This window comes from Dunckerocampus dactyliophorus, chromosome 7, assembly GCF_027744805.1.
Source record: "Dunckerocampus dactyliophorus isolate RoL2022-P2 chromosome 7, RoL_Ddac_1.1, whole genome shotgun sequence".
NCBI lineage: Eukaryota > Metazoa > Chordata > Actinopteri > Syngnathiformes > Syngnathidae > Dunckerocampus > Dunckerocampus dactyliophorus.
In genome coordinates this window covers 6,671,615-6,684,099 of record NC_072825.1, presented here as the reverse complement: position 1 = coordinate 6,684,099, position 12,485 = coordinate 6,671,615, and the positions used below count along the sequence as shown (strand labels likewise).

The following is a 12,485-nucleotide window of genomic DNA, read 5'->3' as shown; positions in this document are numbered from 1 at the left end:
ACTCCTACATACAGTACAGTAGTAAAATAAATTTGTAATACCGATGTACATGCGCACTATTGGGTCTTGAACCCGCAGCAACGAGAGGTCAGAAGGTTGAGTGGGTGTGTCATGTCGTGCGTGCGATGGCCATGAGTTTTGAGGGGGGAGTAGCTCTGAGGAGGCCTACTGCACATTGGAGTTGAAGTTAAGCATTTTCTGAGCACCACACCAGCCACATCAGAACAAGCGTTGTGTCTGCAAATGTGCCCTCTGCATGCAAAGTGTGCACTTCAAAGTGGCACAACACAGTGTGCACATACCTAATGTCTGACAGACACTTGGGCCCATAGGCAGCCATAACTTCAGCAAGACACCGCTGTTGTTTGTGCCATTTCCCATTAACAACATGATCGCCTCAGCTCATGGATCCGAGAAACCAGGACCACCAAAGCTCGAAAAACTCGACGGGTCCATCCAGGGTGCCTGCAACATTGTCCCCATACCAGACATTCCACAACCATGGTGGCTGGCTGAGTGCGGCTGATCTTGGAACAGCGCGTTCCTCCTCGCAGCAGTAATCACCTCGCCTGGCCACAAGCGAGGCTGCAGCATCAACCAGGCGCAGCTTTGTGCCTGTCAATTAGCACCCTGGAAAAGTGCTCTGGAATTTATTTCACATAAGGCACTGGGGACACGTTTTTACTCCAAAACAAAAAAATCCCACCCTGGCTTCCTACAACTTCAGCAGCCTAACACTGTTGGGTAATATCTATGAAGCTGCCCAGTGGGATTGCAATAAAAGGAAGCTAGAGAAGCCACAAGACCACTCATGGGAGTTTGATGCATGTCTAGAAGACCCCCCTTCCCTTATTTTCCCCTTCTCCCCACACAAGCAACACTCTCTAACATATGGGCTCCCAATGACACAAGGAGGAGACGGCTCCAATCCAAAACAGTTGGAGACGTTTCTGAGAAGGTGAAGCTGGATTTCATCCCCCTCGTGGCGCCGACCCAAAAACGCCGACCGACTTAAAGACTTCCTGCCCTGAGCGCAATCCCGCATTTCGATGTGGCATCTTGTCATCCCGCGCTGCCAACTTGGCATATTTAGGCTGGGAGACAACACAGACAATGCCTGCCAAGAGTTTTAATTAAGACCGTGGTGAAATGGAAAAAGCAAAAGGCATGTTGCAGGTAATGACTCCTCTCCCCTTGTTTCTTCAGTCTAACAAAATGTGATTAATTATCACTATCCGCCTTAGCCAATTAATTACATTTATTAGTTAAATGCCCAGAAAAAAAAACACCCAAATGGTCCAGAGAGGTGAATCCAAAACCTCATGTTGGCATGAGTGCACCTTAGGCATCATAATAGGATTAAGATCAAATAGATTTTTAACAGATAGACATAGGAGACAGTGGGTAGCAGATATCACAATGAGATGGTTAAATTAAGCTTAATATCATGTTTAAGACTCAATTCAATTTCTTTAGCAAAAAATCGAGATGAACTAGGCGTACACCACAATCACGATTTGGTACGTACGCTGGTTTTAAGGTCACGGCTCGGTTCATTTTCGGTACAGTAAGGGAACAGAAATCAAAACATACGACTGCTTAACTTTTGTCTCAACATCTTTAACATTTTTTAAAATTAAACATAAAACACTGCAATCTGCGAGCACGTGTTGCCTGAAATGCAGCATCAATAGTTCCAGCTTCCCCGTTTTTACTGAACACTGCTTTCGTCTTATCCACTTGTCTTTGTCTGTTGATGTATTTCACCGGAAAAGCGAAGTGTTTCCAAACAGGCCTTTAACTACGGGAGAGGGTTTTTCAAGCAGTGGCTTCTCCTTGGCGCTCTCTCGAGCCATGACTCCCGCTAGCCAAAGGGTAGGCTGCGGAGAAATCGCGTGACAATATGTTCTGTGTGGGTACTCTGTCCGCCTCTGCACCGTACCAAAAAATCTGATTACAAGTACCGTTACACCCCTAGCCACAACGTGTCAACACTGGGCATCTGGATGAAAGCACAATTACAGTAGAGCATAGCTGCTCTAAAGGGGGTAGGTCGGTAAATCACACTTTCTCGAAACAATGCTGAGATCTTAGCCTTGTTTACAGCGATTCCACAACAATGGTGCGTCAGACCTGGCATTTATCTGCCTCTGCCTTTAGACGGAACCCAGCGAAGGCTCAGAAGTGTGATATAAAAAAAAATGTCTGCATTGGCCGAATGGTAATAATCGCTAGGGTATGCCAAAGTATGTTTTTACAACAGTAACCAAGAAGCCATTATCTTCATTTTCCTTCTTTTACCAAATATGTAGCACTGCTTTACAATCATGTCAATAGTTGTCTCAACATCAAGATAATATCACAAAGCCAAATACAGTATTAGAGCTAAAGAACGTGCCTACACTATGTGTCAGTATTGGGGGATGCCTGTGTTGACATTGAGTGCCACTCCAGCAGTCTGGGTTCTAGCAAATAAAAGCATGCAGCAGATATTGCCTCTGGCAGGGAGTTGAAGGCCTCACTTGTGCCCCGTCAGTGGTTGGCTGCATCCACAATAGCCGAGTAGGCCCGATGCCAAGACACTGATTAGCCCGGCTAGGCTCTCGTTCTCCAGGCGATGAGGAGTGGAGGTGCGGCGGGAGCGAGGCTCATCACCAAAGAGCACTGTGCTAAACACAAGTTTAAGTGGAAGAAAGCCAGCAAACTGTAGAGTATCCATGCCGGACACAGAAAGCCTTCGGCAAGGAGGCATCTGCCTCTTTAATGCATAATTCACAGTGAGCTGAAACACTGCGCTTTGGTCCCTCCGGTTGCTGGAAAACATCCATCCACTTGATCTAGAATAACCATAGCCATCATCTTGATGTACCGCATAGACTCAGCAGCTAAAACATTTGGTATACCTGCTAAATCTGATCAGATGCGTTTAGAGAATAATGCTCAATTTTTATCAGCACGGTCAGAGAGATACAGTAGGTAAAGGATCATCAGTCAGTGTACAGGAGGCATGTCACGGTGGATTTGTAATCACATTTTTCACATTTCGGAACAGAGGCGTAACAAGTTTCCAATCCCAAACAGTACACATTAAGTGAGGAATAGGAAGTGTAACTGCCTCGTGATATACTTATTTGTCTACTTCGCAAACAAATACAGTGCAGCCCAGCCTGTGGCTGCAGCCAGAGCTTGAAAACGCTCTTTCGTCATTTTGCCTTCCATGTCAAATACGTAAACAGACAAAGACAAGTGGACAAAAGAAAAAACAGCGTGACAGCATTGTTCAGTAAAGATGGGGAACGTTAATTTGCTGCACTTCAGGCAATAAGAAACTTTCATTTCCGAATCATAAAATAATTCAGACTGTTGAATCTGGTACTGTTGTACTTGTCTAAGTAGTTTTGTTTTGTACTTTGTTCCCAGACTGTACCAAAAATGAACCCAACCATGACTTTAAAACAGAGGTAGCCTATGTACCGAACCATGATTATGGTGTACCGTAACACCCGTAAGGCACAGTAATATTTATTCCCTGCATTAATTAACTCCATTCCCGAGAAACAGAAGATTAATTTAATATCCTGATATGTGTATTATAGTGGCTCACCTCAAGATGATGCAGCACAGTTCTACACCATTGCACACCACAATAAACACAGTGACAGTGGTAATCAATAGTGTGCATTGTCATCTTTGCAGTATTTGTATTTACACGCTGCAGGAGTACCTATGCTATACGTCCTCATCCATTCGGCATATAACGATGTTCAAAGGCCAGCAAATGTGTGTCAGGGCGACAACGTCCCACCTTTTCACCCCAGCGACTTTGCCCTCATCACCTGTGATTTGCAGGTAGGTCAACTTGTACAGACAGCCATCGGCCGCCCCCCACCCTGAACTCTCCTTTCTGACACGCGATGCGGTCCCTTTACATCACAAATGGACCTTCCTGGACGTATATTATTAGAGGCACTCATGTCCTATTGGCCGCATTATTATGGCAACTGACAGGATGTGCATTAGTTACTTCAGTTGGCGCTGCAGATTGGCCATAATGTTGACACACAGGCGTACAGGCCAATTTGGAGCACAGCGTGAAGTGGGAAGAACCTGAGGCAGCTGCGGTGCTTTCATGCGTAATAGTCCCAAGCTCAAGTTCCCATGAAAGAGGCTCTAATGGATTAACAGTAGAAATGAGCGGGAGAGGGAGGGGGATACAAAAAAATAATCAATGCTTTTGTTGAAAGGGAAGAAAGAAAGCCTTTCACAGGTCTATGTATCATTAAGCAATTGAGAAAGCTAATTAGAGTGGGGTGGGGTGGGGTAGGGGGATGTGCAGATCTCGCAGCTAATTATTTCCATGGCAACGAAAGCTCCTGGAGATGATCTACTGTGGGGAGTCAAGCAACGTAATTAGAAGAGCAATATGAGGAGCAACAGTGTCGCCTAGTGGATGGAGATGCGCATGTAAGCTTTAGCCGCAATATAGTGACAGTACTTTTGACCCTTGACTTTAGGCTACTGTGACCACTTGGATTGCGGATTAACGTACTATTGTGAGAATATACTGAGCCAAAATCATCTATAATACGTAACAATATCCAAGTAAAGTGGAACAAGTACATTAAATAATCCAACTTCAGTACAGTAAGTGATAAGCTTGCAAAAAATATCCAACTATATATGGAATAAGATGGTGAATGTGACAAAACAATCCAAACAAGTAACGCTTAAGTTAAGCGGTGCATTTAATGTCATGTAACATCTAGACTAAGCAGGAAAAAAGTAAGCAAAAAGATCTAACATGTCCGTAGAGTCTGTCAATGTCTCTGTTTGCTGGGGTCAATCTTCTCCAGGTGTACCAGGGGTTTGAGCTGCTCGGCAAAGCCACGCATGTCCTCAGATACTGTGTCCTGCCCGGCGGGCGCCAACACACTCAGCTCCACCAAGTACGACAGCAACAGGCGTTCCGTGTTGTCCGTGTTTCCCGGAACCAAGATGCGCGACAGCTTGCTGACGACAACTTTCATGGCACCTTTGCGGAATATGTGTCCGTTGGCCACAAACTCGTGGTCCAAGCGGAAGCCCATCTCGTTGAGGAACTCGGGCAAGCTGTGTGAGGCCGCCACGTCCACGCAGTTGCGCACCAGCGCATGCCGGCTCTTGTCTCCCAATTCCGGCTGTCCCAGGTAACGCAGGTGCCAGGGGGCTGTGGGGTGGGCGAGGGAGCGGCGAGCGCGGAGGATAAACGGGTTGCCTTGTTGGCCTTTCAGGAGGTAAACCAGCTCGTGGTCTGTAAAGGCCTCTGGTTCAATGTTGTCGCACAGGCCTCGCAGGCGATGCAAGAGGCTTTCCAGGGCCTGGTCCAACACACTTCCTAAAAGTGACCAGTATACAGAATATGGTGCGATGAGTTAATCCTTAAAACACACTTTTTAGGTGCTCCTGTTTTGTTAAGGACATAAACACATCGTCAGAACACAGGGACAGGTCCTGAAATTAATGTGACTACTGAACCTCTAAAAGGTTTTAAGCTATTTTGCCAGGATGGATCGAGTTACTACATACACAACAAAAACAGCAATAAAAGCAATGCAATGTTTTTTGGTACATCAATGTTATCTTATCCACAAAGCATCCATAAAAGTTTTGCTTGATACAATATATCTCATCTTCATAGTTAATTTGCACAGACACTAGCCAAACACAAGCAAAATAAAGACATTGCTACTATAATGGATTGCAGTGCTACAAGTGTTTATTTGTTTAACACAATTTGACAGCACTTACAACATATTTTGTGTTTAATTATTATTTCCTGTAGATGTCATTAGATGAGCCTCACCTTGCAACAGGTACTCCATCATGTTGATAGTGCCGCCAGTGATGGGCATGACAGTGACAGGAGGTGCCTCCATCTCTTTTCAGGAGCCTCTTTTTAGTGTGTGACTGGTGAATAATAAAAATATATATATATGATCAAATTGCACATCTCATATAGGCCTTAACAACCAAATTAAAACCACAGCATCAAACAGGCCATAGTTTGCCAAACTAGCTATGCAATACAGCCCCCCTCCCTTAACTCTTGTTGTAAACTTTAATGATAGAAGAGAAAATGTTACCTTTGATATCGTTCCCAAATCCGGGAGGGTCACCCGCGTAGCAAAAGACAAGACGGTCTAAGCTTATGTAGCTCGGATTGGCCTCCGCAGGAAATACCGAGGATCCAGTGAGGCCTATAGCGTCTGCTCATACGTGTAGCATTGTTAGCCACGAGCTAACGCGCACGTCGCTAACCGGCTCTCAACACGTTCATTGGATAAATAAGTCAAAACTATGTGTATTGAAAAAACTTTAGAGCACGGCTGGTTAGTGAAGATATTCAGGCAACGAGGTGTTTAAGCGAAGAAAAAACAGAGGAGCACTTCAATCAGCAGACATGTAGCCTTGCTAACTAGCAACGTGAACAAGACGTGAGCCTGAACGGCATTTATATATACATGTGCATATTAACCCACGGTTAGATATGTGATAAAGATGCAAAGCTTTTCAAATCAATCTGAAAAAATAAAACTGCAGCAAAGCAAGTAAGGCGAAGCTAGCACGCGAAAGCGGTTAAGTGGAGCCAACCATGGAATGTGCTCTTCTTCTACTTCATGCATTAGCTGGACAGCTCATTACGGACACCTAGCGGAGAATGTAAAAAATGTCCACAAACGCCCACCCCGAAAGGAAACAGCTCCGTCACGAATATCGATGAGCGGACCTTGCTGCGAAGTGCCGCTGACTATTTAATCTCCACTTTTAAAACATGTTCTGTACGGAGGTCTTGTGGGGGCTTCAGTGGGGCTGCTTTGTGCAGTACTCGTTCGCTTTGATTTGCCTCCTAGCTGTCGTCCACAAAGTTATCGTCTTACTTATGCAAAGAAAACGGACCTCTCGAAACTATGAGGCGTTCCCGGGACCACCGAAACACTGGTTGTTTGGGCACGCACGCGTGGTAAGAAATGTTATGATCCATTGGTCTGCGCTGTGCAGAACTACAGCAGTGCCTGATATGCCTGCTTACCTTGATTAATCTCTGTGCAGCATCGTGTGCAAACAGCACGCAGGAAGACATTTGTTGGTCAATCTTCTCTTTCAGTTTAAACAAGACGGGACTGACTTTGACAAGATAGTGAAATGGGGGGTCCAGTACCCCTATGGCTTCCCCATTTGGTTCGGTCCCTCTGTTTGTTATTTCAACATCCACCATCCAGATTATGTGAAGAGCGTACTGAGAACAACAGGTGTTAATTTTTTATTCGACTGACCTTTGGACGAGCGCAACTGGAGTCTTTTTTAACTTTGATATCTCTACATGAAATTACAGAGCCAAAAGATGATTTTTTCTATGAATTCATAAAAAGTTGGATTGGTAAGACATACTTTTTCAACTGCATATTGAGGAGTTATTATGAAGTTACTCAACTAACACAAACACTGCTTGCATACATTCTCAGGCGACGGCTTGCTGGTGTCTAATGGTCAGAAATGGTTCCGTCACAGGAGGCTCCTGACACCGGGTTTCCATTACGATGTACTGAAATCATACACAAGGCTGATGTCGGATTCGGTCAGAACTATGCTGGTTTGTACAGTGCAGTTTGCTTGTCTTTCACCATGACTCCCCGCAGCTGCCAAATAAGACCTGCCAATATGTACGCATTTTTCATACAGAGCACGCATTTTGACCCTTAAATACACTTACAGGCTTTGCTGCTGTCAGGTACGCATTTTGTTACTTTTCAGTCGCCGCAAGTACCGTGACATCAGCACCTCCGAAAAATGTATGAGCTGCGGCTGTACTGACCATTGACACAGAATTTTATTTTATTTTTTTTAAATATAGGCATTAAAATAATTTAATAAAAATGATCAAAACCAATGTTTTCAATAAAAACATTGTTTTCGACCATTTTATGACTATATTTGAAAAAAAACCTATTCTCAACACAAAGAGTGATTAAAGAGTTAATTTTCAGCTATTTCTTGGGGGGCTTCTGTAAGTCAACTGACCTTGGAATTGTCCTAATTTGCCCCACTGTTCCACGCCCATGGTTGGGATAAAAGCAGGGTTGTTCAAAGTCCGGACCAGTACTGAGAAGTACAACCAAATAAAAAGAAACTAATCATCTTGACAAAACAAAATTGACCACTAAAGCCCAATAAAATTAATTTGCATGCATGTTACATGCATGATCAACTTTGGGGTTGAGGTTCTCAACAGCCTGTCAACCCAGAGAAACGACAGGGAGAGTCGGCAAGAACACAAAATTAAATATAAACATGCTAGACGCATTTGATAGAGGCCGACAGTTATCAGTATCAACGTTTGTATGTACAAAAAAATAATAACTTGTCGGTAGGGAGAAACAACAGTCATTTCCTTGGCAACTTTGGGGTTGAGGGTACAATTGCCTCACACAGCAGAGAAAGGACAGGGAGAGTCAGCAGGAACACAATATAAACATGCTCAAAAAATGAGTCAAAAAACATCACTCTCAAGATTAAAGTAAACACAGATGAGGTTATTTAAACATGGTTCCACATTTGAATAATTACTCTGTATTAAATATAAACTACATTTTGCGCCATCTACTTGCCTACAATGCAAAATCGCCTCTGCCTGTTATGTGCTTTTGAATTCATTGTCCATCAAGCCATGAAATGAATGCATCACTTGCTACTATTATGACAGCATTATGAAGCACAGCAGTGAATCTCTGCAGTGTAAAAGCACGACACTTGTTTGACATGTTTAAACTTGTGAATGCTGCCCAGCCTAATGTACTCGCTTTCGTCAGGACAAATGGGAGCTTTATTCAAGCACCGGCGAGTCCTTCGAGCTGTTCGAACACGTGAGCCTAATGGCGCTGGACAGCATCTTGAAATGCGCATTCAGCTACGACAGCAACTGTCAAACTGAGAGGTCGGCCTAACCACAGTTTCTGTACTTTTATGCCTTGTTTTGGACAGTTTTTAACATACGTTCTCGTTTCAGCGGGACAAACTTGTACATCAAATCCGTCTATGAGCTCAGTGATCTAATCAATTTGCGCTTACGGACCTTTCCCTACCACAACGACCTCATATTCCATCTAAGCCCGCATGGATTCAGGTACAGAAGAGCTTGCAAGGTGGCTCACAGTCATACAGGTAAGCCAACAAACTGCAGCATGTCACACGGCATGTCAGTCATAACTCCTCTTTGTCTCCGAAAGAGGCCGTGATTAGAAAGCGAAAAGAAGCCCTGAAGGGGGAGAAAGAGCCTGACAACATCCTGAAAAAGAGGAACCTGGACTTTTTAGACATCCTTCTCTTTGCGAGAGTAAGTTCTTAGCTCACAAAAGCTGCTCCATACCGACTCCGGCACAGATCATCAAAGAGATCAAACAGTAACTGGAAGCAGAAACCTACCACGATAAAACCTGTAGGCTACACCTCACATTGAATGCGATGAGGATCAGTCTACATCCGCATCCACACTCAGAAGAACCATGAACCAATTAGTTCCCCCAAAACAAATCAATTTGACTTTAATATTGAGCTTCCATGAATTGTTTTTGTCGACGATCGCAAACCTTCAAGGATGAGAACCAGCAGGGACTTTCAGATGAAGACATACGAGCAGAGGTGGACACCTTCATGTTCGAGGGCCATGACACCACCGCCAGTGGCATCGCTTTCACCCTCCACACCCTCGCCTGCCATCCGAAACACCAGCAAATGTGCAGGGATGAGGTCAACCAGGTGCTGGATGGCAAGGACAACATGGAGTGGTAACATAGTTCCATGTACAGCACCTCAGTGTAGCTGTTTAAGATGTCGGTTCACAAGGTACTGTCTTCACTAGGGAGGATCTCAGCAAGATGCCGTACACAACCATGTGCATCAAAGAATCCCTCAGGCTATACCCGCCTGTGCCAGGAATTGCCAGAAAAGCGACCAAACCCATTACTTTTTTTGATGGAAAGACTTTGGCAGCAGGTCAGTTGAGTTTCTGGACAGCAAGTACAGACTTATAATCTGTGAATCTGAGAATCAAATTCTGTTTTTAGGTTCTTTGGTTGGGACAAGTGTGTTTGCGCTTCACCGGAATGCAACGATTTGGGAGAACCCGCATGTGAGTTAAACTTGTTTTGGCAGATGGTGCAATAAAGCAGCCTCAAGCAATTTGAGGACTCACAAAAAAATGGACATCATTTCATAGGATAATTACATAGCCGATTCTCGAGATTTGTAAAAACTAAGTTAAATGGTTTACTTTTTCTTTTTTCTGGGGTCAAGAGTGCTTAGATCAAATTTTAACAAGATGTGTAAACACTAGGTTTAATGTTTTACTTTTTTTCAGGGTGAAGAATGACATTAATCAAATTTTAACTTTTTTTTCCCAGAGTGAAGCATGGCATTCACAAGCACTGAAAATGCATTTTTGTGTATATTGAGCATTTGGGAAGCTTTGTGAAATAGGGTATAAAATCTGTATCAGTTTGAATTTTGACAGGTTAATATTTTATTTTTCAACGTGCTTTCAGCAAGGAACGCTAGTTTGCATTTCGTAGTTAAACGTCTATTGGCTTCACTCTGATGGGAGAATTGCCATAGAATAGATCCACAAGGCCTGAGAGATAAGTTTTTTCCTTTGACTTCATGAGCCCAGAGGTTCCACAACCTCTCAAAAATGACGTATTTTTTATCTGACCTGATGATATGTTTATTTTTCTTCTATTGTTTCACTACAGGTGTTTGACCCACTTCGGTTCATGCCAGAGAACATTTCCCAGAGGTCACCACATGCATTTGTGCCGTTCTCTGCTGGTCCGAGGTTTGTTTGTTCGCTTGTGGGATTGTTTCTAGGCAGCTTCTCAACTTACACAGCTGCGCACATATCTGAACTTTGACACCAAGACAATAAATGGACTGGTTTATTAGTGTTGCCAGGGTGTGTTTACGAGGCACTTCAGAATTACAAAACCATCTCCATTCTGCTCACTAGGAACTGCATCGGTCAGAACTTCGCCATGAATGAGATGAAAGTGGTCGTGGCCTTGACGCTGAGGAGGTTCCAGTTGATAGAGGACCCCACAAGGAAGCCCAAGCTCATCCCACGACTGGTGCTTCGTTCCCTCAACGGCATCCACATTAGGATCAAAGCAATGAACACTTGAGAGCTATGCTACTAAGACACTCACGTACTCGTTTTTCGCCATTCGTTGACAGTCTCGGATCATAACCCTCGTGACAAGCGGGGATCTACTGTATAGGAAAACTTCACCTTAGCGTATGAAGGAATATATTACTCATATACACTGCTTAAAAAATTTGAGGAACACATCAGATCTAAACTGGGGGAAAAATGATCTTGAATATCTTTCCTGATAATAAGTGGGTGATGTGTTAGTAACAAAATGATGCCACATAATTTGATAGAAATGAAAATGATCACCCTATAGAGGGGGGAAATCAAAGGCACCCCAAAAATGAAAGTGAAAAAATGATGCAGCACACTGGTCCATTTTGCTAAAATGTCATTGTAGCAACACAAAATGATTCTCAGTAGTTTGTGTGGCCCCCACGTGCTTGTACGCATGCCTGACAACGTCGGGGCATGCTCCTAATGAGACTACGGATGGTGTCCTGGGGGATCTCCTCCCAGATCTGGACCAGGGCATCACTGCGGTACCTGAACGCATGGAGGAGATTCCAGGAGACAGGTAGTTACTCCAGGAGAGCTGGACAGGGCCATAGAAGGTCCTTCAACCCTCAGCAGGATTGGTATCTGCTCCTTTGTGGAAGGAGGAACAGGATGAGCACTGCCAGAGCCCTACAAAATGACCTCCAGCAGGCCACTGGTGTGAATGTTTCTGACCAAACAATCAGAAACAGGCTCCATGAGGGTGGCCTGAGGGCCCGACGTCCTGTAGTGGGCCCTGTGGTCACTGCCCAGCACCGTAGAGCTCGACTGGCATTTGCCATAGACCACCAGAATTGGCAACTACACCACTGGTGCCCTGTGCTCTTAATGATGAGAGCTAGTTCAACCTGAGCACATGCGACAGACGTGAAAGCGTCTGGAGATGCCGTGGAGAACGTTATGCTGCCTGCAACATCATTCAGCATGACCTGTTTGGTGGTGGGTCAGTGATGGTCTGGGGAGGTATATCCCTGGAAGGACGCACAGACCTCTACAGGTTAGATAATGGCACCCTGACTGCTATTAGGTATCGGGATAAAATCCTTGGACCCATTGTCAAAACGTACGCTGGTGCAGTGGGACCTGGTTTCCACCTGGTCCACGACAATGCCCGACTTCATGTGGCTAGTGTATGCAGGTAGTTCCTGGAGGATGAAGGAATTGATACCATTGACTGGCCCCCACGCTCACCTGACCTAAACACAATAGAACACCTCTGGGACATTATGTTTAGGTCCATCCGGCGCCG

The 12,485-nt window shown here is 44.5% G+C and overlaps 2 protein-coding genes across 2 annotated transcripts; one reads left to right on the top strand and one right to left on the bottom strand.

Moving 5' to 3' along the window:
* Window positions 1-4,741: 4,741 nt before the first annotated feature.
* Window positions 4,742-6,660, bottom strand: med18 (mediator of RNA polymerase II transcription, subunit 18 homolog (yeast)). The gene is made up of 3 exons (XM_054782014.1): window positions 6,123-6,660; window positions 5,843-5,946; window positions 4,742-5,374 (listed from the first exon to the last, which is right to left on the bottom strand). Exons 2-3 carry the CDS (start codon window positions 5,913-5,915, stop codon window positions 4,818-4,820), a joined length of 630 nt encoding a protein of 209 aa, XP_054637989.1. The 5' UTR covers window positions 5,916-5,946; window positions 6,123-6,660; the 3' UTR covers window positions 4,742-4,817.
* A 71-nt stretch (window positions 6,661-6,731) lies between these two features.
* Window positions 6,732-11,458, top strand: LOC129185662 (cytochrome P450 4B1). Its single transcript, XM_054783008.1, has 12 exons — window positions 6,732-7,000; window positions 7,145-7,289; window positions 7,373-7,417; window positions 7,503-7,630; window positions 8,847-8,971; window positions 9,044-9,198; window positions 9,264-9,370; window positions 9,631-9,821; window positions 9,896-10,029; window positions 10,101-10,165; window positions 10,785-10,867; window positions 11,039-11,458. The coding sequence occupies exons 1-12, from the start codon at window positions 6,812-6,814 to the stop codon at window positions 11,208-11,210; spliced, it is 1,539 nt and encodes a 512-aa protein (XP_054638983.1). The 5' UTR covers window positions 6,732-6,811; the 3' UTR covers window positions 11,211-11,458.
* The last annotated feature ends 1,027 nt before the right edge of the window (window positions 11,459-12,485 follow it).